This window comes from Toxotes jaculatrix, chromosome 8 (genome assembly GCF_017976425.1).
Source record: "Toxotes jaculatrix isolate fToxJac2 chromosome 8, fToxJac2.pri, whole genome shotgun sequence".
NCBI lineage: Eukaryota > Metazoa > Chordata > Actinopteri > Toxotidae > Toxotes > Toxotes jaculatrix.
Window position 1 is genome coordinate 27,556,778 of NC_054401.1, and position 23,018 is coordinate 27,579,795.

The 23,018-nt window shown below is 40.9% G+C and overlaps 1 protein-coding gene across 1 annotated transcript in view; it reads right to left on the reverse strand.

Annotated features, from left to right (window-relative positions):
* Positions 1-23,018, reverse strand: part of adgrb1a (adhesion G protein-coupled receptor B1a) — a 101,058-nt gene that overhangs the window by 27,856 nt on the left and 50,184 nt on the right. The window contains exons 14-17 of the mRNA XM_041044446.1: positions 19,176-19,251; positions 14,799-14,901; positions 14,628-14,671; positions 5,050-5,176 (exon numbers count right to left, since the gene is read on the reverse strand). Coding sequence (XP_040900380.1) covers positions 5,050-5,176; positions 14,628-14,671; positions 14,799-14,901; positions 19,176-19,251 — 350 coding nt within the window. The remainder of the gene's footprint in view (positions 1-5,049; positions 5,177-14,627; positions 14,672-14,798; positions 14,902-19,175; positions 19,252-23,018) is intronic.

Below are 23,018 nucleotides of genomic sequence, written 5' to 3' on the forward strand. Positions count from 1 at the left end.
ACGAACCTCAAGAACAAGATGTTGTTTTTATACATTGTGCAGTTTAAATAAAGGAGATATAACATGCTAATTAGTGATCTTTAGAAGTGCTAGTAGGTGCAGATAGGTTTCTTTTGCGCCCAGCTAGCAGTTCCCTCCTGATTCCTGTCTTTGTGCTAAGCTAAGCTAATTTGCTACCAGCTCCAGCTGTTTTATTGTACAGACATGAGGGTGTAGAGTGAACAGACAAGACAGCACATTTTACAAAATGTCGAGCTGCTCCTTGAAGTTGGGCATTTGAAATTTCCAACTCTGAATATGGCCAAACATGCATGTTTTTCAGAGAAGGCTAACAAAACAACAGGAAGGTTAAAAATAACATTCGGACAACATAACTAAAATAGCTACAGAGAATCAGGTTTTGCATTTGAAATTCACGCAAAACAGCAATATTGTACTGTGTACTGTATTTTTTTTTTATGTATGTATGCATTTCTAATTCCATTGGGCATTTATGTTACATTTCTACACAGCCACATTGGACGACTGCAGTTGTCAGTATGACTACCATAGATATTTTTGGTGCCCCCTTCGAAGATGAAACGCAAATGTATACATCCCAGAATTTGAGTATGCTGACACTACAGTGACCTGAAACAATAGTCCTTATTAATTTTCTCTCACAATGTGGGCTAATTGGCCAAAAAGGGCTTGTCAATGCATCTATAGGCTTCTGACAGCACATTCAAACCGAGGAAAAGGCTTATGCAGGCTTACACCACCCAAAATGATCCAAGCACAAGCATGTTCATTCATCCTTTTTCCCTTTAACACACAAAGGTCTAGCAGTAAACTAGGGGGATGGGGAGGGTGGGGGAGGGGGTCTTTCTAAAAGCCTGCAGCGAAGTTGGACTGAGCAAAATGGACACGAGAGGTGGCAGCAAGAGAGTAAATTATGTAGTAAGCGCAGGGAGAGAGAGGGAAAGCTAAAATATAATGCAACCTCAGAGCATGAAAAATAGGGTGATGAAATGACAGAGGAATAGAGAACAGAGAGATAGGAGGAAGAGAGGAGGGAGTGGGAAGATGGAGAGGAAAAAAAGAGGCTGGGGTGTTTGTCATGCTGGGGCTGTAGGAGGCTAGCTGCAGACAGAGCGGCTGAGCCATTTAGAAGCTACTGTTTGTTGCAGTAGGCGTAATTAGCATGGTGGCCATGGCTGTCTCACAAAATGATAGAACGTGGGGGAAGGGATGGCGGCATGAGGAGGGGGGAATTGCCTTTTCCTTCATTTCTGGCAAAAGAAGCCGTCACAATTTAGCTTCCCTCAGGGTGTGTGGAGCCTCCAGGCTGCAACAGAGCTGTGGAAAGGCTGTCATCCGCACAGGTGGAGACAGGCTGCAAGGATGGCAAACTCCAGTATTGGTTCACTTATGATGAGATTTTCATATTTCACAAATATACCCGTGTATGAACAAGATAAAACATCAGCAGTCATGCTAGCTGCTCTGCGAGGCTGACTGTCAATGCTGTAAGCTAAATGCTAATGCTTAGCATGGCAACATGCCCACAATGACAATGATAACAAGCAGCAATAATATTTGCCATGTTAACATTATAGTATTGTGTAAAGACTCTAAAGAATGAGCTAAGGGATCACCTTACAATTCGTCCTCAGAAGATAAGGAATATTCATACCAAATTTTATAGCAATCCATTCAATAGCTGTCCCAACATTACACTCAAAGCCAAAGTTGTCTCAAAGTAGATTGTGACATATTTCTCATGATTAGTGACAGCTTTGACCTGCAGGTGGCCCAAGGTGAAAAGTTGGACGACAACCAACCAGTCATTAAGATTCATCCCTCTGGCACTGTGGATATCTGTACCAGATTTCACGAAATCCATCCAATGGCTGCCCTGACATATCCTCAAAACAGAAATGTCTACCTGCTGGTGTCACTACTGTAAAAGTTACAATTACCAAAGTCAGTAGATTCATCCCATGGGGACTGTGAATGTCAAACAAAACGACCGACTAGAGCCATCCTGCTAACGCAGCTAAAACTCAGCTAAACTGTTCATGAAGGCGCTCGATATCTGGAGTCTTCTTATTCCTCTCTTATTCCAAAACCTCCCATTGGTGTTCAGTTGGGTTGAGATTTGGAGATTGTAAAGCTCATTGGCAATGGGCTGATGAAGCCTTGTTGAAGCACTGAAGCTTTCAAGCCAACTGTGTTCATTTGGGGACATGTAGAAATACCTTGTTACACACTGTCTCCACAAGCTCCCCCATAACTTATCCATGACCATTTCAAACTGAAACATTTCCATACTGGCAACAACAACAAAGGGCCCACTTCAACACAAAGCTAACACTTTCACACTCTTTAAGTTATTCAATGATCCTTGACCTTGTGGAAGTGTGAAAGTAAAGAAAATAATTTGAAGGTTAATAGATAAAGTATTTTTGTAATCTTAGTCACAACATTAAATAGAATGACCAGGGAATTAGGGCAGGTCCTGTATACCACCATGCAAAATTGAATGGGCCATTCCTAATAAATTTGTGTTTACTTGAGTGCAACAACAAACAATTATATACATCATCAATTAGACTTAATTTATCAATTAATCCAACAATTACTGGGTCTATAAAATGTCAGAAAAGAGTAAATTGTGAAACATATTGAATATATAATGTTATAAAACACACTGAGAACGAGGAGCTGCACACATGATGGCAAATGATCAAAATGGTTAAATATTGTTGAATATTGAATAATTCGGAATGATGAATGAATGAATGTTGCCTGTCATTTTTTTGTTGATAGTATTTTGAAATATATTTCAGCAAACATATATCAGAAAATTAAAATGTAACATTATTAGTTACATTGTATATTAGTTTGTTGTTCTATTGCCTGTGCATAAGGCACATATACTGTGCTCCATAGTGTTTGTTGCTCCTGCTGCTGTCAGTGGTCCTTGGGAGGCTTCTCTGTCTGTAAACTTGCAGCTTGTTAAGGTGTGCACTTAGGCGACAGTGGCAAGAAAAAACTCCCTTTTAACAGGAAGAAACCTTGAGCAGAACCTGGCTCATATGGGGGGACCCTCCTGCTGATGGCCGGGCTGGGTGAAAGGAGGAAAAGGAGGAAGATAGGACAGCTAGGAATGGAGGAGAGGAGGAGAAGGACGTGCAGCATATAAAACATTATACAAACAGGGTTGGCAGTGGACAATGTTAGAAGGCCAGCATTCAGATTACAGAACAGTTAGTGGATACTGTGTGCTCAGCAGATTACAATTATGATGGTTATTCAACAGCAAAAACACCAGACGACAGGCTATTTTCAAACATCTGAAGCAACTAACTGGCTGTAAGCATCATTATTGTGATTTTCAGATTTTCAGTTCACTCCCCAATCTCATGTCCATACATTATGTATAAAGCTGGAGACAAGTCTTTATGCTAACCCTAGCTTAGCATAAAGACTGAAGGGCAGGGAAGCTAAGTTAGCTTAGCTCTGTCAAAAGTGAAAACCAAAAAAAAAAAAAAGTGACACTCCAGCCAACACATCCACAGCTCAGACAGAACCAGACTGAAGCTAAAGACCTAAAGCTCAAACAGAAATGTCAAAACAATTATTTATGGTTTCAGGAGACATTTTGCATTATGGAACTATTTCTTGCCAGACTACAGCCGGGCACAAGTGAATGTATGCAGCTTCACAGTGAACAGCAGAGCCACAGAGCCAGGCTGCATCTCCAAATCTTTATGCTAAACAAAACTAAGCTTGTCGTGACTCCAGTGTTGTACTTAACGCATAAGATTATTTCCAGAATTGCTGAACTGTTTCTTTAAATTGTCACTAAGCAATCCTCTGTCAGCCATCTCATTCAGTGATGACCTAATATGTCAGCGCTGAGAGCACAAATGGAACACACCGCTGCAGCTCCTCAGCACGAGGACGGCCATTGCTGAAGCCATCAAACCAACCCCACAGCAGCTTCACTTACACAGTCATCTGCTCCAATCAAAACCACAACTATGTCTTTTACAAACACATTCAAACATGCTTGATTCAAGGTGGTAAAGCCAAACCGTAGTATCAGTGGCCTAGCCTTCCTCGTGCGGGCCGTGCAGGCAGCAGTATGAGCAGCACGCTTCCTCCTATGTCTTTAAGAAAACCTCGGTGCCCATTCTGTTACCAGGGCAACCAGTGAACAAATTGCTTCCGAGGCAATTTCCAGTCTAATAATAACTAATTGCACTGAAAGAAAATGCCCCACAAAGACACTGCCCTTTCCTGAAAGAAACTGGGGCATGTTTGAGTCACTGGGAATCTGCCGTGAATTTTAAAATAAATAAATAAATAAATAAATAATACCATTATCATACACACACACAGCTGGCTTACTGTGTCCAGCTGCGGTCACAATGTAAGGGACGTGTGTTCTGTAGGCTACTGCAGCTGCAAGTCTTTTTTAAAATGTGTCTTTATTTTTTGACCAAATTATTGAACTGTCACGGAGCATGTGCTCTGCGGGGCCTGGTAACCATGGAAACAGCATTTGACAGTTTAATATGTTAAAATATGCTAATATGAACATCCATTGTTGGAGTTCACATGAAATAAGAAACGTGGAGGTGGGTGTGTGGAGGAGGGGGGTTGGGGGGTTGCATGCAGGTGATCAGCAGCTGTAACATAAGCTTAAATTCCCACTCACCATGTCATGTATGAATATTAGCAGCTTGATGCACAGGTTAGCACAGCGCTGCCCTTCCTGTGTGCATTTTCCTCTTGGATACACATACACAACAGCCCATCACAATTTCTACAAAGCTTATAATAACCTTTTGCAGCATGGCTTTGGCATGTCGAGACAGATAGAGGAAGGAGGGGGGGAGAGAGAGGGAGGATCTGTTGATATGTAATGACAATGACGCCCTTTGGAAAAAAAAAAAAAAAAAAGCAGCTGATGCATTCACATAAAACCTCACAAAAAAAAAACACACCGTCTCCGATATCTTTAACGCCAACCAAGTCAAGGGAGGATGGTGGACTTACCATTTCGGGATTTAGCCGTGCTAAAATGGCGAAGGTGGACAGTCTGTCACACACGCATTTGGTTCTGAATGAGTCGACTAGCACGGTTTTGCAGCCCCTGGCAGACCAGGATCCCAGCAGAGAGGAGCTGCACGGGAGAAAAAAACACACACATACACATACACACACACGCACAGACATACACAGACACGCACACACAGAGAAAGCGATGCGGTGAATATAGAGACAGTCCCGGCGAAAAGAAAAAAAAAAAAAAGAAAAGAAATAAAAGAAAGAAATAAGAAAGCTGTTCAAATCCCACCGCGTAACACCGGCTATATAATCCACTTTACATCTCCGCCGATTGCAGGCGAAGGCGCAGAGAGCGAAGTGAACGCGGTGATGAAGAGGTTGTGAGGCGGCGTGCTGCAGGTCTCTGCCTGGACATATTATAGCATAAACCCTGTGCACAGCAAGATCATCCCCAGACATGTATTATTATTATTATTATTATTATTATTATTATTATTATTATTGTTATTCGATAGCAATAGTAATAATAAAGGGACAATACAGAACTAAATATAATTACTAAACGTATTACTTGGTACTTATTATCAGCATTTATGATAATAACACCCACTGAAAGACTAAAAAAAAAAAAAAAAAAAAAAAAAAAAAAAACTACAGCTACAACAACTACAGCTAAACTACAGTGTATGGTGTGGTCTTAATTTGTGGTTTACTCACAATTCTGTGCATCTGAGAATGAAAAGCAGGCTTGGAAAACTCCACAGGCTGTTAGAAATAGTGTAATGTCTGCTACCCTGTCACACTGTTTATGTGAAACATGAAAAAGACTAATTATTATGAATTATTATTATTATTACTACTATTAATAATACAATTTTTAACTAGCATCTCATATTTTTTTTCATAGTATATATATATTACATAATATATATGTTTGTTTTTATCATTCTTAATATGTCATCTATTTTTTTGTCTTCTCCTGGTAGAAGTTTTCAAATTAGAAATGGGGAATATAGTGCTTCCTGTGACACTTTTCTCTCATTTCCTGAATAAAATACTAAAATACATCAATTTATTATACATGGAGCTGTGTGCTTTCAGGGTTCCTTCATTGTGAACAAAGTGATATAGTATTAGTAACAGGACAAGGCCATTGCCAAAATCCACTTGAAAGCCACATAACAATTGGTTAGGAATAAAAGCAACACATTAAAAAAATAGCAACATAGCAACCTGTTGTTGACAGGGACTACATTACAGTGACATGCAGTCAGTCGTCAGACATGTTCCACTTTGTACACAGAAAGCCAGGGGTTTTAAAGGGTTTTCAGATGTTTACTTAGTGAATCAAAGCTGTTTGACATATTGTTGCTGCAGGGTTTGTTAATTTGACACCTCTGGCAATTATACAGCAAAACCGTTTGATTAGGCTCCTGTCACAGACTTGGCCATACATTAGTCTGCTCGAGTGCACACAGAATTTAAAGCAAAATAAGTCATATTGATGAAGAAGCAGCCAAGTGTTATGAACAAACAACAGGCAGCAACAGGCAACAGACTCCAATTCTCCTTGCACAGTTTTACACCGACTTGATTGACTTGAATTTACATCGATTTGATTGAGCAGCATGCAGATTTTGACTCAAACTTGTACTCCGGCCATGGAATCCAAATTAATTTGTCAGGCAGTGACAATAGCAAGCACTTGAAATGTCAGTCATCATGCTGCTTTTTTGAGAGAAGCTCTGGAAAAATCTATAGAGTGAAAGGCCTCACATAGACTAATCAAATAGAGGAGATAAGCAATTATTTATGTAAATCTTGCTGCTGTATGGGTTACTCAGAGAATGTCTTCTAACTTTCTTCTAACTTTGAAGTGTCACTGGCTTCATAGGAACGTGTCAGGTCCTATAGTGAGAAGACTGATTATATCATACAGTCGCTGTGAGGACGTGATGGTGAGAGATCATCATTTCCTCATTTTGTTTTAATGGGACAGTTTGTGATTAGATTGCTGACAACTGAAGATGTGGTTTATAGAATTATGAGTGAAGTTTTGACAGGTGTGTCCAGTGTGGATCTGGAGGTGGGCCGGCACCATATGTTGACTGTCAAAATATGACCTGAAGGAACATCTCCCTCTCTCACTGGATTCGTTTTCCCATGAGCGCAGAAAGCAGGCTTACCATTCTGATATATCAAGTTCAATCTAACACACAAAGTCCAGCGAACAGAGCTGCATCATGTTCCAGCTCCACTGTGACCGCCAGAGACACGGTGACTGCCATTCTAATCAGTGTGCCAGTGGCTCTTTTCTTTGCTAACCTATCTTTGAGCCCCACATCCTTGTTTCTCAAAAGCTTCTTATGGCTTAGATGATCATAATGATCTTCTTACGCTTAAGAGGTATTTCCTAAAAGCAGCATAACTGAAGTCATTCTTAGAAATGATTGCAGATTAATGGGTGTCTCCCACCCACTGTAGGAGGCTAAGAGCATCTTTATGATGGCAAAGCTAAATTTATCAAAGTTCACATTCTTAAAATGACTTCTACATATTAACAGCCGAAAGCTATACTGTGAACTACACATTACGCTTTGTTTTTTATACTAAAAAAATTCCAAGTATAAAACATTTTGTCATTTACAACACTTAGACTTTGTGATGTATTTTTAATATATAGCACGGCTTACAGACAGTTAAAAATGTGAAGTTACTTTAAATGTATTCTGCATCTTCTTCAGCACCATGGGATGACAGTGCTGCTGTGGAAAACACATGTAGAAAAATTAATAGTTAATTAAGAGCAATTGCTACACTGCCATACCCTAGAGTCTTATAGATGGTGCCGAGGCTGATAAGTTGAACGTACAAAAATCTGCAATGTGTCAAGATGCAAACATTATATATATATATATATATATGAGGAACAAAGTTTAATTATTATTATTTTTATTATTATTTTCTTTCAGAAAACTGTGTTCATTTTTAATTACTGTCAACTACAAATAATTCATTCCAGGAAATAATTATAAAGTAATGGACCCATTAGTTATTATTAGCAGAACACCTTCTGCTAATATTTACTATTCTAGAAATGGAGATAAAAAAAGAGAGCAAGCAAAATAATGCACAGCAATCCTGACAATCTGTCTGCTTGAAGACATACCACTTCTGAAAGTCTTTCGGTGAACAGTGGTCTAAAATGTGACGATGCCACCACACGCAGTGAACATGAGGAGTATGAGCAATCATGATTAAATGCAAAGATGCTTCAAAAGAAAACTCCAAAACAGAGAGTCTCAGTTAGACATTATTTCACAATGAAAGTCCAGAACAACTTCAGTGCTCCTTCCTCAAAGTGTGTGAAACTCTATTTGACATAAGGTTTGATGGTTTGGTGGTGGTGGAGAGCGCTCTCATTTCACTTCAAAATCTCCCATAGGTGTTCATTTGTGCTGACATGTGGTGTGAAATGTACATCTGTGTGTGTGTGTGTGTGTGGATTCGCCCCAGGAGGTGACTCATGAGTTGACATTAGCTCATCACCTTTAAAAGAAATCCAATATATTAGAGCAGTTTCTCTGTATGGCTAACATGATTAGGCCTCTGTGAGCCACACAGTGGCCTGCAGACAGTCTTGTTCCACCGTCTAATTGGATAATTTAGGTGCTGGTGCAGCAGCCCTGTATGGAAGAATGTCCAAGAACAGGCCACACGGGTAAAAAGCAGCACAGAGAAATTATATAAACATGGAGTCATGATCAGGTAAACATGATCATGGATACTTCTGTGATCTGTGATCAAAATAAACAGCTGGTGGCACTAATAATGCAGGCCATTAAACCACTGCTGAGGAAGAGGGTGCAGCAACACGGTGCAGTTAGTAAGAGTGTCAAACCTTGATTAGTAATAAAAAAAATGGCCTTAATGTTTGTTTTATGAATTAATTTAAGGCACGTAACCGTCTCATTATCACACCACACACATCTGATGTTTTCGTCACCCACTGTTTTCAGTCTCTTTAGTGGAGCAGAAGCTTCAGTGACCGTTTAGGTCACATGTTCCATGTACACCAAGCTTTTCCACCACAGCAAGTCCATCCACCAACAAATAAGTGGGTGGAAACCCAAGCAGTGTCCATTCTGACTGCTCGTTTTTAATCTCTCTCAAGCCCCACAACTTTATGGAAAAGCCAAACAACAATGCACAAGTACCCCTTTAGATATATATTTTCACATTTCAGCAAAACAAAATATGAACATACAGTCCATTACTTATCATTACTTATGTGAGCCAGTATTTAAACAGCTGATGTTTCCACATCATAGCTCTAATAAAGATACTTATGTCATGGTCTATAGTTGACAAGCCTAAGCCTTTCTAAATGAGCGGAAGCAGCATGAAAGTGCATGATGAGGTAGGCTAGTTGAGCTGAATGGTGACGAGATACTTTGGGGAGCTCTGAGTTGGCTGGCATATGAGTTGGAATAGATTAGCACGCTCCGAATATAAATAGAGTGGACTCTGCACAGCCTGTTCCCTATAATGCAGCCTCTTTTTATTCATACGTCCTTGTAAACAAACATGACCCCTGCTCACTGAACTTCACCACCTCTGCTCAATCAATCAATCAGTCCGACTTTATTTGTACAGCACTTTTCATACAAACACAGGGTAACACAAAGTGCTTTACAGAGATCTCCCATCCATTTGTTCTGACTTCAGGTATAATTAAAGGCCGCTACCAGAAGACCTGATGGTTCTAGGAGGTTCACAAGATAAAAGCAAATCTGATAAATAAGTAGGACCATTAAGAGCTTTATAAACCAATAAAAGGATTTTAAAATCAATTCTGAAGCAAACAGACAAGCCGTCCAAAGACTTTAAAATTCTTGTACTATGTGCTCTCTCTCTGGCTTTAGTCAACATGTGCAGTTGTGAAGAAAATGCAGTTGTGTTTTTTTCTTCTTAGGGAGACCAGAAAGCAGAGCATTACAGTATACAAAAGGGTGCAGTAATGTTTCTGTACTGAGAAATATTTGCACTCTGGCAATGTTCTGCGCGTGATAAAACACACTCTTAGTTACATTTCTAATTTCAAAAAGCTCAAAAGTGAGATCTCAGTCAAAGATGACTACTAGGTTTGTGCACTTCACAGGTGTTTCATGCCAGTGTTTGCAGTTTCACACTCAGTTTCTCTCAGCTTCAGTACCAATGTCCAAGATTTCAGTTTTGCCCTGATTGAGCTGTCAGAAATTCTCTGCTATCCATAACTTGATATCTAAAATACAGTTAAAAAGGGCACTGATTGGCCCTGGTTCATCAGGAGACATGGCAACGTAAAGCTGTGTGTCATCAGCATACAGTAGCTATTCATGCCGTGCCTCCTGATGACATTTCCAAGTGGCAACAAGTGTAAAAACCTAAAACTGAACCTTGAGGAACACCACAAATCATTTAAAACTTTTTTGGTGAACATTCATCCATGCTAACAAAGAATTCCCTGAACTTTGCCACCTGACCTATAATTATATTGTAGTAACTGATGAAATTTTAAGTCCACAGCGGTCAGCTTCAACATTTTTGATGAACTGAGGCAGCTCCTTAACATCAGCACTGACTCTGTGCACTAACTGGGACAGCAAGGTTTGATTCAAAGAAAGGCTAGTTAGTGGCTGCAGCCTGGTAAAACAATGTCTAACCTATGCAAAAAAAAAAAAAAAAAAAAACACCTGGCTTGCAATGGCTGTTTGAAGTCATGTTAATCTTTGTTTTTTTTTTCCTATTATGAATGAACAACCACATCTAAATTTTAAGTTTTCTCAGGAACTGGCTGGCTTGACTGCCGACAGAACTTATACAACACTACAGGGGCATTCTCTGCTTGCAGGGGTAGATTCAGGGCTAAACCATTACATTAAATGATTAAAGACTTTTTTTCCATTAGTGCACAACCATTCCTGTATCTGCAAGGTGGTTGAGTAGATCTGTAAAACAATGTCTGCTTTCAGCTAAAGTAAATAAGCCTTGCTTGAGAAAAGGTGACTAAAAGACACCAAGAATATGTAGATTTAATTTTAGATTATTTTATAGCCCAATTTATATCAATGGGCTTGTGTGACAATTTCAGTACTACCAAAATCTGCTGGCAGGTATTAACTGGGTTTAGCCCACAACACAATTCCCACCTGGTGATGCAATTTGGACCTGCAGGTCCACAGGTGCAATGAAGTCTCCGTTTGAGAGCAGCACAGAGATTGTAAAATGTTCCACCATGGTTGGAATATTTCTGAGGGGTATTCCAGTGGTGGTATTCAAGAAAGCGTGATTAACCTAGCTTGGCATAAAGCCTGGATGTAGGGTGGAGGGAAAATGTTGTGACTGACATCAAGTTTGAAATAAAAAATAAAAACCTGAACAATTACAACAGGTGCTCGGAGCCACACTGCTTTGCATGCGAGGCCCCCAGCCTTCTTGGGCTTTGGACCCCTAATAAGGAATGAATGAAATGTTAATGGGATTTGGCAGGTTTAACAGGCCACATTTGTTAAATGATAACAAGCATGAACACAAAAATCTGTTCCAAAAATGTACCAAGTATTATAAACCAAAGTATTTAAATCCTTTATTTGAAAGGGGAAACTTTAATAAGGGCCCTTTATTGTAAGAGTGTACATACCACGAACTGCAACATTTCCAGTTCATGGCAGGGGACCTACATCTTGCATGTTCTTCCCCATCCATCTATCCCCTCATTTCCTTTCAAGTCTCTAACAAACAAACTAACTCTTTTTATATTCCTGTTAGAGTGATGGAATTGTCAGATTGTCACTGCACTGTCTTAACACAGACTGATGCCAAATCACATTAAGTTCAAGTATTTATAGTACATCAGGTAAGACATACTGTAAACAAAACTAAGTAATAATGTCACTGTGAGTGAGCGTGAGACAGACAGAAAGAAGGTACTGATAGTCTTGTTATTGATTTCAGGAGATTGAAGCTCGAGGCGAGTGAAGGCCCAGGCTGCTTCACAGCTCTTATCAACATGACAAGGATGCCTCCTCAGAGACCAATTTCTCTCCCAAATATTAACTCATTAATCATAGCTGCTGTCCAAGATGGATTTTAATTTTGCATAGAACATGTCTCCCCCCAGCAGCCCCAACCCCCAACCACCAATCCCACACCTAAACACCAAGAGATTAGATTCTTTGTCCTTGCTATGTTTCTGTCATTGTCTCTCCTATTATGTTGTCTCTCATGTTTGTGGGTGCTGGTGGATGTCTGAGAGGTGACCAAGGTCAACATAAACCTTAATAAAATAAAATAAAATAAAATAAAATATCATGGTTACACTTATGTTGAAACTGATTTAGACACTGTTTGTTTCACTGAACTGATATTAGATACTATACTTTATGTACCATAAACTGTCAGATAAAAGTTAGTGTGCAAAAAATAGTCAAGACTTCAGCATCATGGCACAAACAAGTACGGGCTACTGGATGATAGAGGCACTGTAAAAACCACAGAGGGAGTGGAATCTGTGTACAATGAGACTCACTCAGACTGGCTTACACAGGGCTGGACAGTCCTGATTATGAGGGATCCCCTCAAGGGTACAACAGCTTCGAACTACTAGCCAATAACCTGCTTCTCCATAACATGAAAGCTGCTTTCAGGGATCATAGCATCAGAGTCGATTAGGCACATGAGCAAAGTTCAGAAGGGCACTGGAAACAACATTAGAGGGTCAAAGCACCAGCTACTGGTCAATAAAGCAGTCACCCAAGACTCTAAGACCAGACAGAGCCAACCTGAGCACCACCTGGATTGACTACAAGTAAGCCTACAACACAATGCCCCACACATGGATGACATCATACTGTACGCCAGGAGTGAACGAGACATTGACTCACTGATCCACCTCACCAGCATCTACAGTGAGGACACTGGGATATCATTCGATTAGTGTGGCCACATGGTGGAGGGAAGGTGATCAAATATGGAAGACCAAATCCCTCCATGGGAGGTACCACATAAAAAAAATCCGACCAATGGCTAGAAAAGGATAACCTGAAGGACAGCACAGAGGCTCTGATCATGGCAGCACAAGAACAGGCCCCAAGCACCAGATCCAAAGAGGACGGGTCTACCACAGCAATAGAGCTAAGATCCAGTACAGACTGGCAAGCAGCTGCTGGCCAACCAGCCAGACATAACAGTGCTTGACAACAAGCAGAAAAGGGCAGTTGTAATAGATGTGGCAATCCCAGCTAACAGTAACACGAGAAAGAGGGAGCACGAGAACACTGAGAAGTACCAGGGGCTGAAGGAACAACTGGAACAGAAATAAGAGTTCAGTATTTTCATATATATGGAAAAATTTAACTTGTATTTTTCACTTTTTCTTTAGCCTCCATGCTCACTGCTCTGCTCTCTGTCTCTCGCTCAGAACACTGTGAACTACTCTCTATCGTACGTGATGATGTGTGTGTGTGTGTGGGCTGGGTGATGGGAGGAAAGCTGTGAGCGACACTTTTAATTTTCCACATGCTGCATCAGTGTCGTAGCAGTGATAGCGTGGGGTTAGCGTTGTCCCAGACAGGAGCTGCTGAGCTGTCCAACACACTCAGCACCGATCACTGGGGAGTGGCGCGCTGACTTTGTCAAGATTAAAAACACCGCGACCAGCCATGGAACTTTCAGAGGGAACACAGTGTCTCTAAAACTTGGAGTACAGGGAACTCCCTTGTGTGCTATAGAATACTGTACATGTGGGTTTCCCAATGTTTACGCTATGGATATTAGCATAATTAGTGTCAGCTATGCTTGCTAGAATTATGTAGTTTTACTGGTTGCCTGTGGGGGAGAACTGACCTGATATAATAAAATAATGAATGATCTGTGGTGTGATAGTACTTTTTGCCATGAAAATGTTCAAAACATTTCTGAAGCTCAGTTAGTGGCTGTTAAAGGTTGCAGTGTTCACTTTATTACATAATAGGAAAGGGCTGACTAGACCATGAGTTTCCATCCAAATTTTAAACAAATTGCCAGAAACTTGACAAAGGAAAATGTGGATAAGTGCACATTTTCCATCCAGTACTACGCAAATATGAGTGGTTGGTTCATCAAGATGAACAATCAATGGCACCAACTCTCCAGTTGGGTGCTATTAAACCATTGCTGAAGAAGAGGGTACTTCTCCATTAAGGTCAGGGCTTCAGGGGCCATTTAAGGCACATGCCTCCCGTACATCATGATTTATTTGCTAAGTCCACTTTCAATGAATTGTGTCAGATTTCCATTAAACTTTTCCACTTCAACATGAAAACATTTTTGCAATACTTCAGTTTTTTTTTTTTTATCTGCTGGTTAATCTCTGATGTTCAACAAGTGGAACCTTTGGATTGATAGTGGGATTAAAAGAATAATCATGGGGCTACCAAATTTATCAAAGTTCATCCTCTGGGGAACATGAATGTGTTGTTCATGATATATTAGCAAATTAGGGTGTGTGCACAATCAGATGTCAAATCGAGGTTAGTGGATCTTACCTGTCGCTCTCGTCCCACGATATACAGGTCTGGTTGGTGGTGCCCTAATAGGTGGAGAACAGAGAAAAACACATGAGCACCATTTGATAAAGAGTATAGTTCCAGTTGCACTGAGCCACAATAGCTCGATATCTGGAATGGCTTTGAGACAAAAGTAAATTTGTCACTCACGTTGTACAGGTGAGAGAATTCGACTACAACCGGAGCAGAGAGGGAAGCAGGAGTGGGTTTGATAGCCACTGACAAAACCTTGGAGTTGAGGACTGTGCTGTTCCTACAGAGAAAGAAGAAAAAAACTAAGTGTCATATCATGTAACAAGGGCCCACTTTTCATGAACCTGCTGGTGAGGGCACAGGGTGCAGCATACTCGACTGCATCCTGTGCCCGCCCAATGCACCAGGGGTGTGCCAACCGCACTTTGGTATTTTCATGGCCAGCTGTGCCCGGTGCACCTGCAGCGCACTTGGAAACAGGGTGGAAACAGAAGGAATACATTATCATACATTAAAGGTGGGCGTGTTAGAGACCGTGACAGTCACTTTCATCCTCTCTAAACATAGGACTTACTCTGTCATGACATGCTGACTGAGAAAACCTCCACAGGAGATTTTCTCAGTGGAAACTTAATGTTGTCTAGGACATGCATAGTTTCAAAATATGAACACGGTAGCTCAGGTATACTCCAAGTAGCAGATGAGCTTTCTTTTAAATTGAATTTACTTTTGAATTCTCTTTGGAAGCCTTGAAGTTCTCATGTTGATTTCTGTGCATAACATTAAACTGTTTTATTTGTCATACAATGATCTATGGCCAGCTACTGATAAATACCACCTTAATGCCATATGTACAACAAAAGCAGAACTAAAAATGCAGTCCAGTCTTTTTTTTTTTTAAATAACATTCTTTTGTTTTTGGAAAAAACACTATGAAATGTGACAAACAAAGCCTATCACATCATGTTGATCACATTGACCTGTCTACCTGTACTGTAATTAAAAATGCAGAGCTCTGGGTGGATGGGTTATACTCCTGTTAGAGGCTGCAGATAGAGCAGATACCTGCTGCCTTCAGATGGCTGTAAAGAAAGTCATCAGAGTAAAGACCATCAGTGTGGTAAAAGTGGAGGTAAAAGTCACTTATTACTGGTTAGCATTAATGCCGTAATTGGAATACAACCTTTGTGTGCATGGTCACGTCAGCTGGTTGATAAGAAAATAAATGGATGGTGGACCGCATAAAAACTATTCAGGACCGCAGTGCATCACTTGAATGATCATCTGGGGGATACAGGGAGTTACCAAGATCACCCTGGGTATAATACTGAGAATGTCCACTATGGGGTCATCTGTACAGCCCGATCCAGGGTGGAGACAGCCATCCTGTGGCTCAGAATGAAACCTGGCCTCTTACTGCCACTGATAGAAGGCACATCACGGCTTTCATCTTCTGTCCAGCACATCCCAAACCAGCTACCACACGGTTTAAGTGTGGAGACTGTGCCGGTCCTCCGTCATTTTTGTCTAATGTTTCGGGACATTACCTCGCTGTAGGATCAACCCCTGACCAACCATTTAAGGATGTTCACTGGACTTGAACTGCTTAAATTTCAATAAAAACTGGAACTAGAATGATCACCTTGTGGGTGTATGCCTCTGTCAAGTTGCAGACTTTGAAGGAATTAATACAAGGTATTAAGTGTGTGTTTTGATTTGTGATATAGGGATCCCTAGAAGCAGAACCATGTCAGAATCAGAGCAAACATACAGTACAATCCTACCAGCTAAGTTAGCACTAAAGAGCCTAAGGATGTTCCGAGCATCTGATGGGCTCCACATTGTTTTTCAATACATTTTTTGAGCATTTTCTCTTACGTTCTTCCTGCCTGCTCAGTATGCATTGCAATTTCTGCTTTTCATAGATACTATCAATCATGTGGAATGAGACAATCAGGAAAATATGAATTGCTACTGGAAATACTGACACCAAAAGCTTCCAGTCGGTCAAACATGTTCAACAGCCCATGCTCTGTTTTCCAGTTCCTCACATCATCACTATATCCTCTATGCACAGTCGCATTCTCACCCTTCCAAAACACAATCAGTCAACTTAAACTTTCGTGTCATCTAGTCTCTTGCCTCAAACTCATCTCGTTTTCCATGAGAGGGGAATCAAATGCAAAAAAAAAAAAAAAGTAAGGAGACAAGGAGGTAAGGAAAAGAAAAGGGAAAAAAAAAAGAAGAGTAAAGAGGAGCTGAGGAGAAGAGAAGCAGCAGAGATTCTGAACAAACGTGGGAGGATGGAAGAGAGTGAGGGTCTGCTTCACTTTCCTTTTTCTGCATGTTAGCAGTTCATTATGTGTTTTTTACAACATTATCATAATGGAGAGCTTCTTACCACTGTAAGCACAGTCACAGATAAGAGGCTGTTTCTCACAGAAATGCCTGCATGCATTCCTGTATGTGCACACACACACACACAAAATGGCAGAGAGCTACATATACACTGCTGTGTTAAAATGTATGTTAATCATCATGCAAACACCAACTTCCACCAAGAAATCCCTTTACTCGCAGAGATAAAAGACATACATGGGGCCACCCACTGCTAGTGTGCTGCTGCTTCTGCATCTAATCCTTGTTTTCATTTAGCTGGAAACACATTCACTCCAGCGCTGGTGTAAAATGCCCTGACTGCACTGTGACGATCCATGAAGGCCAACTCAATTTTGAACAGGGTTCAACTGTTTCAGCTTCATCAGTTCCTACATTTCACTGCGTAGCTGCTTTAATAAAGGTCACTGTAAACATTGTAATATTTTATAAACATTTTCTGAGACTGAAAGACGCTTGTTCAAATACCTCAAAATTACATATGGATATGTAACTAGCAAAGACCTGCATGCAAAAGTAGAACTGGCATGAATCCCACACAGAAGTTAAAGGGTTTGCTTCTGCTTTCTTACCAATTGGTTTTGGTTAGTTTTGTAAACTAATGATGGGTACAACTAATAGATGAATTGATTACTAATTGGACGCATACCCGTATGGAAAAACACATGGTATCAGACAGACAAAGCATTCTAAAACTACAGAGCTGGCCCAAATATGTTTTTTGTCTAAAGAGTATGTTTGAAAAAGCAGGGGCTGAATTACATTTGAGGACAATACCATTATCTTTACATATTATTCACCACACCCTGTATTCTTTTTAAATGTAGATTATCTCATTACAGGTTGTTTGTGGCGTGATCAGTGTTCTTCAGATCCACTGGAAGTGTTTCTTTTAGAGTTGGTTAGCCCTAAAAGGGATCAGGAAGCCCACCTAAACCTGTGGCTCATGTGATGTGTTGTATTACTTACAACAGCAGCTTGTTACACAGTCCGCTCCTCAGACACACTCTGTGAGTGAAGGAGAGCTCATAGGCCCCTTCAGAGGTGAGATTTCTTTTTTTTTATAACAAAATACTTATTTTGGCTGTGGTTTGACTCCACCTGAGAAAAACTGTTATTATTATCATTATTATTATTCAAACTGTTGAGAAAGAGAGACAGATGGAGCGAGTCCAGCAGAGTGGATAAGATGGAGGCAGGATGGTGTTGATATGGGTGTTAACACTGAGGTAAACGCAGCCAAGTTCTCCGTTAAGTGTTTTAACAAAACAAAACAAAAAAAAAGTTTAGTTCATTATCGTTGATGCTTAAGTTCAAACTTCAAGTTTGACGAAAACAAAGCACAACTCTCTGTCCACTATTTTTTGGCCGTTTCAGTCATCACATACTGTGTTCATCAATAACTGTCTAATGGCTCCATTTTTGTTTCTAATAATCAGGTTTTACTGGCATATTAGCATATCTGTAATTAATAATAATTTGTTTCTGCCTCTACAACCTTACTTGTAGTTCTTGTAAAGTACATGTGTGATCACCATCCGTACAGTCATGCTGCTAACATGGCTAAAAACATTAGGACATGAAAAAAATTCTCATATGAATCTGTGAAAACTTATTAATCCATCACAGCATACAGCACAGATCCATACAGTTCAGTCAAGTGTTCCTAGCACCAAAATACACTGTGCACAAGTACATTTTGGTATATTCTTGTCAAATATTGAAGCAGTAGTTTGTCAAAATAATCTGAAACCATGGTCCACTTAGATTTTTCCAAAATGTTCTCACAGTTTGCTCAGTTACCAAGTCATTCTGCATGACAGCTGAAATGCACCGATGAAGATCTGAACTATCGAGTAGCTCTAGATTACATTTTATTTAGCAATATTCCTTTAAGGTTTTTCAAGTCACTTCAATTGTACTACTAATGGGCAGGTATCCTACAACAAAATATTAAATCCACTCCGTGACATTCCTTTAAAGCTTCCTCGAGCCATGCCCAATAACCCTGGAGTTCAGGTCCCATGAACCAAACTGTAAAATTCATTTGGTTACATTCATGTAAGCTCTAATTCCCTGGCCTCCTTGTTTGTTAGCCGTGCAACAAAAACCCCTAATCCTTCAGCTGCAGAGTTGCAGAGCAGTCAGCGGTCTTACCTCTGCAGAGTCAGAATACTGCCCAGGTTTCTGTACAGAACGATGCCCGTCACAAACGTTGAGGAGTCGTCTGAATCTGCAGCGGGGAAGAAGCAGAGGCGCACACACAGAGCACAGAGGTCAAAGTCAAATGAGGCAGGAGTTGTGTTTATAAAGAGTGAATGGTTCAGTTTGTGTTAGTACAGTGACCCTGCTATACGGGGAGAATGCAGGTCAGCCATGCTGCCTCCACTCCTCCCACCCCCGGAGCTCCAGAGCTCTTTACACTGGAGCTGGCCTACATGACTAGTCATCTATAAACGCTATCTCTGCTTTACAGTCACACACACATTCACAGACACTCACCCACACAGATACACACATGCACAACTGCACGCTCACAACTTCATTCAGGCAGGCAGCAACAGTAACACAGATATCAAAAGTTAAAAGCAAATCTAACTTGCTTTTTGAACACACACACACACACACACACATACCACCAGTACATACACACAGAATTGTTTATCTTTTTATCTGATATGACACTGCTAATTTCTGTAGCATCAGATAGCATCAGCAGAGCCTGACACTGTCCCCACCCTGGAGAAAAGCAATGCGGACTAAATTTTGCTTCAGCAGTGATGCAGGACATTTTACAGTGGGGAAAAAAAGAAATCTACTTTTTCTGTTTTTAAACTTTTTGTTCATTCAGTGTTTAAAGTTTCAGTCGGCTTTGATAAACATAAGCTTTCACAATAAGCATTTGCAGGGTAGACATCACGGCCCAACATGAGAGACTAGTTCATGATCAAGATCATCTAGAAGAGAGCATCTGTTTATGGATATGGATGAAATCAAGCTACAATAACATAGCTGTTCTTCTGTGCTTATATAGTAATCAATGCAATCATTATTTAACCTGACATGCCTTCTTCTGCTGTCTCTGGCATTATGTCCAGTCTGTGCAGCTACTGTTCCAAAAGGAAATGACAGAATGCAGATACACTGAATGGTTACTGCTGAACAAATGAATGCAATAAATAGGAGGAAAAAAGCAGTCTGACATGCAGTAAACAGAGTGATAATCCACCATGTTCAACCTGTGAAGACGGCCAGCTGATACAGTGTAAAAACCGTTCTCCAGCATTGTCTGACCTAACACTGTGTTATCATTTAGTCACTCAGATTCACATTTACACGCACACATTTTAGACTCGTAGTATTTGCCCCGGGGCCAATACAGCCTGCTCACAGCGGGAGTGTTGCACCTTTATTCCACCGTTCTGTTTAAAAGGTATGAACACAGAATGGTATGGGGGGGGGGGGGGGGGGGGGGGGGGGGGGGGGGGGCTTGTTGTTGTTCTGGCAATAAGTCGGCAGTGGAGATTGCCACAGGGCCAGATTGACATCTGTGTAAAAGGGAGAGCTGGCATGGCGGGACAAACAGCGACGCTGTTGTGTTACACAACCCTCCGATTCTGGAGCGACAGCGTGCTGAATCTGAAATCACACACTGTGCCGGCTCTGTTCGGTTCAGCGTAAACAAGCAAATTATAATGAGGGGTCTTCTTAGCGGCAGTATAGCGTTTCAAAGCGGCTACTGAGGTTGCCATGGTTACCTGGGTGACACCTGAGCACATGCACATTGACCTAGTTGGAAATCTATCCACTGGAATGGTGATAAGCCAATCAAAAAAGACCTACATTATATACAGTGGAACATCTATTGGCTGATATCGATCTCTGCATCCCTACACGTGGCTGCAGCTCTGTGGGTGAGCTTGCTGCAGCTACAGGGGGATAACAGAGCAGAGAGTAGTGCCAGCATTGGAAGAACTTTGTCAAAACTTGACTGCTAGACTAGATAAAGGCACAGACAGGCCTGGGGCGAGGAGAAGCCTTTTCTATCCGACTGCAGTGTCAAAGGCAAAAAAAAAAAAAAAAAACACAACTCCATCTGCCGGGCCATCTGAAGACATCCAGCTCTTCTGCTCCAGCACACTACATGGCTGCCTCAGAGCGTGCAGCAGTGTGCCAGGCAGCAGGCAGAAGCTGTAGCTCCCAGGCAACAGCTGAGCTCCCCTGGGCATCAGGGGGGAACCAAGGAAGACATGTGTGTGTGTGTGTGTGTGTGTGTGTGTGTGTGTGTGTGTGTGTGTGTGTGTGTGTGTATGTGTGTGAGGAGGATGAAGTATTATGTTTCCTGTTCATCCACTCTTTGGCTGGCCCGTTCAATATGCTCTGCCAGACTCAGCCTGTGCCCAACAAGAAGTGGCCTGGAGGGACTTTAACCAGTGATTCAATAAGTTATGTGTCTGTGCACAAGAAGTGAAACAGTTCACAGCCAAGTATCTGCCTATATACATTTGTTTGTGTAATGTACACCAATCAGCCACAACTTTAAAACCAGTCACCAGCTTTAATGTCGAGGCTGAACATTTATCTGCTTATGTTGGAGGGTGAATATTCATGTAGTCACGCAGAAGCTTCTTTATTGTGAAGTTTCTTTAATAAGAACTGACACAAGCATGAAGTCTGAAACACAGACCATGACTCAGTCTCTCAGACACAGACAGTGACTCAGTCTCTGAGACACAGACCATGACCCAGTCTCTGAGACACAGACAGTGACTCAGTCTCTGAAACACAGACCATGGTGACAGTGGTGAGAGGAGTAGAAAACCCTTTCACAGGTAGTGTGCACTTGTGCTTACCTAATATTACTCCACTACCTCTTAACAGCAGCACACATTAACTATAGCATCATAAAAATGTAGCTTGTCTTGCTGCTTTGTCAGATATTGTTTTGTTCTTTTAACCCAGCTTCTACAAGTCACAGACACATGTAAAAATCTGAAATCTACAAATCTCCGTTTCTTCATATCCCCAGGTAACCATTTTGCAAATCATGCTACTATGTTTTAGCAATTTGAACATATACTTTCTATTAGTCAAGCCATCCACTGGTCCCCATGTATCTCCGTACAGTATATGAACATAGGCTCGCTGTGTGGCCATACAGTGATGATAAAAGAAATTGTAGAGCCATCCAGAGACATCCAAAAATCTATAATTGCACAGCTTACATTTTAAAATAAGGTCAGTAAGTCTCTTAAGAAGCTAAAACTTTCAAACACACCAGTTTGGCTCACAGTCAGTTTTAAGGTTTTGATCATAAATTACTATGTTAACTGTGTAAAGTGCAACGCTACTGCACGTTGTTGTTATTGTTTTGCATTTTTGTTCACACCAAAGTGAGGGCAAATCACATTCTTCCTGTTGTCCCCACCACTGTTCCACTCCATGTTTCAGAAAAATGCGTTTCTTGTCCTCGTTGCGTTTCAGAGAATAACATTTGTATTTTTAATTTGAAGAAAAAGGCTTATTTCAGAACATTTCCAGTGATGTGAGAGGGGACCAATCAATCAGTGTAAACAAGACATCAGAGAGCAGTTTTAATCCATGTAAGCAGGTCCAAGCTGTATGCATAAAGAGGGCTGGCTGCTGGTGTGACATTACCACTGTGGAGACACATCTCCCAGCTGGGGAGGAAATTGTTTCTAATTGCTCCTGATTGGCTCCTGTTGACTCCTGATTAGGAGTGACGGCCTCATTAGCATGCTAGCGGTACAGGGCTGTCTTTAATGGTCGAAAACATCCCGGCTGACAAATAACCCCACTGCTACTGGAAAGTGTCTACCTAGCACCTGCCTGCAGACAGGAGTGAAGCTGTTCTCAGTGTTCACCACTCTTAAATCATTAAAATGAATGTTGATACTGGATGATGCTGAAAACCTCTAGATTGTACTTAATAACAATGTTTATTATTTATATATTTTTTATTGCAATAAGGCAACGGTT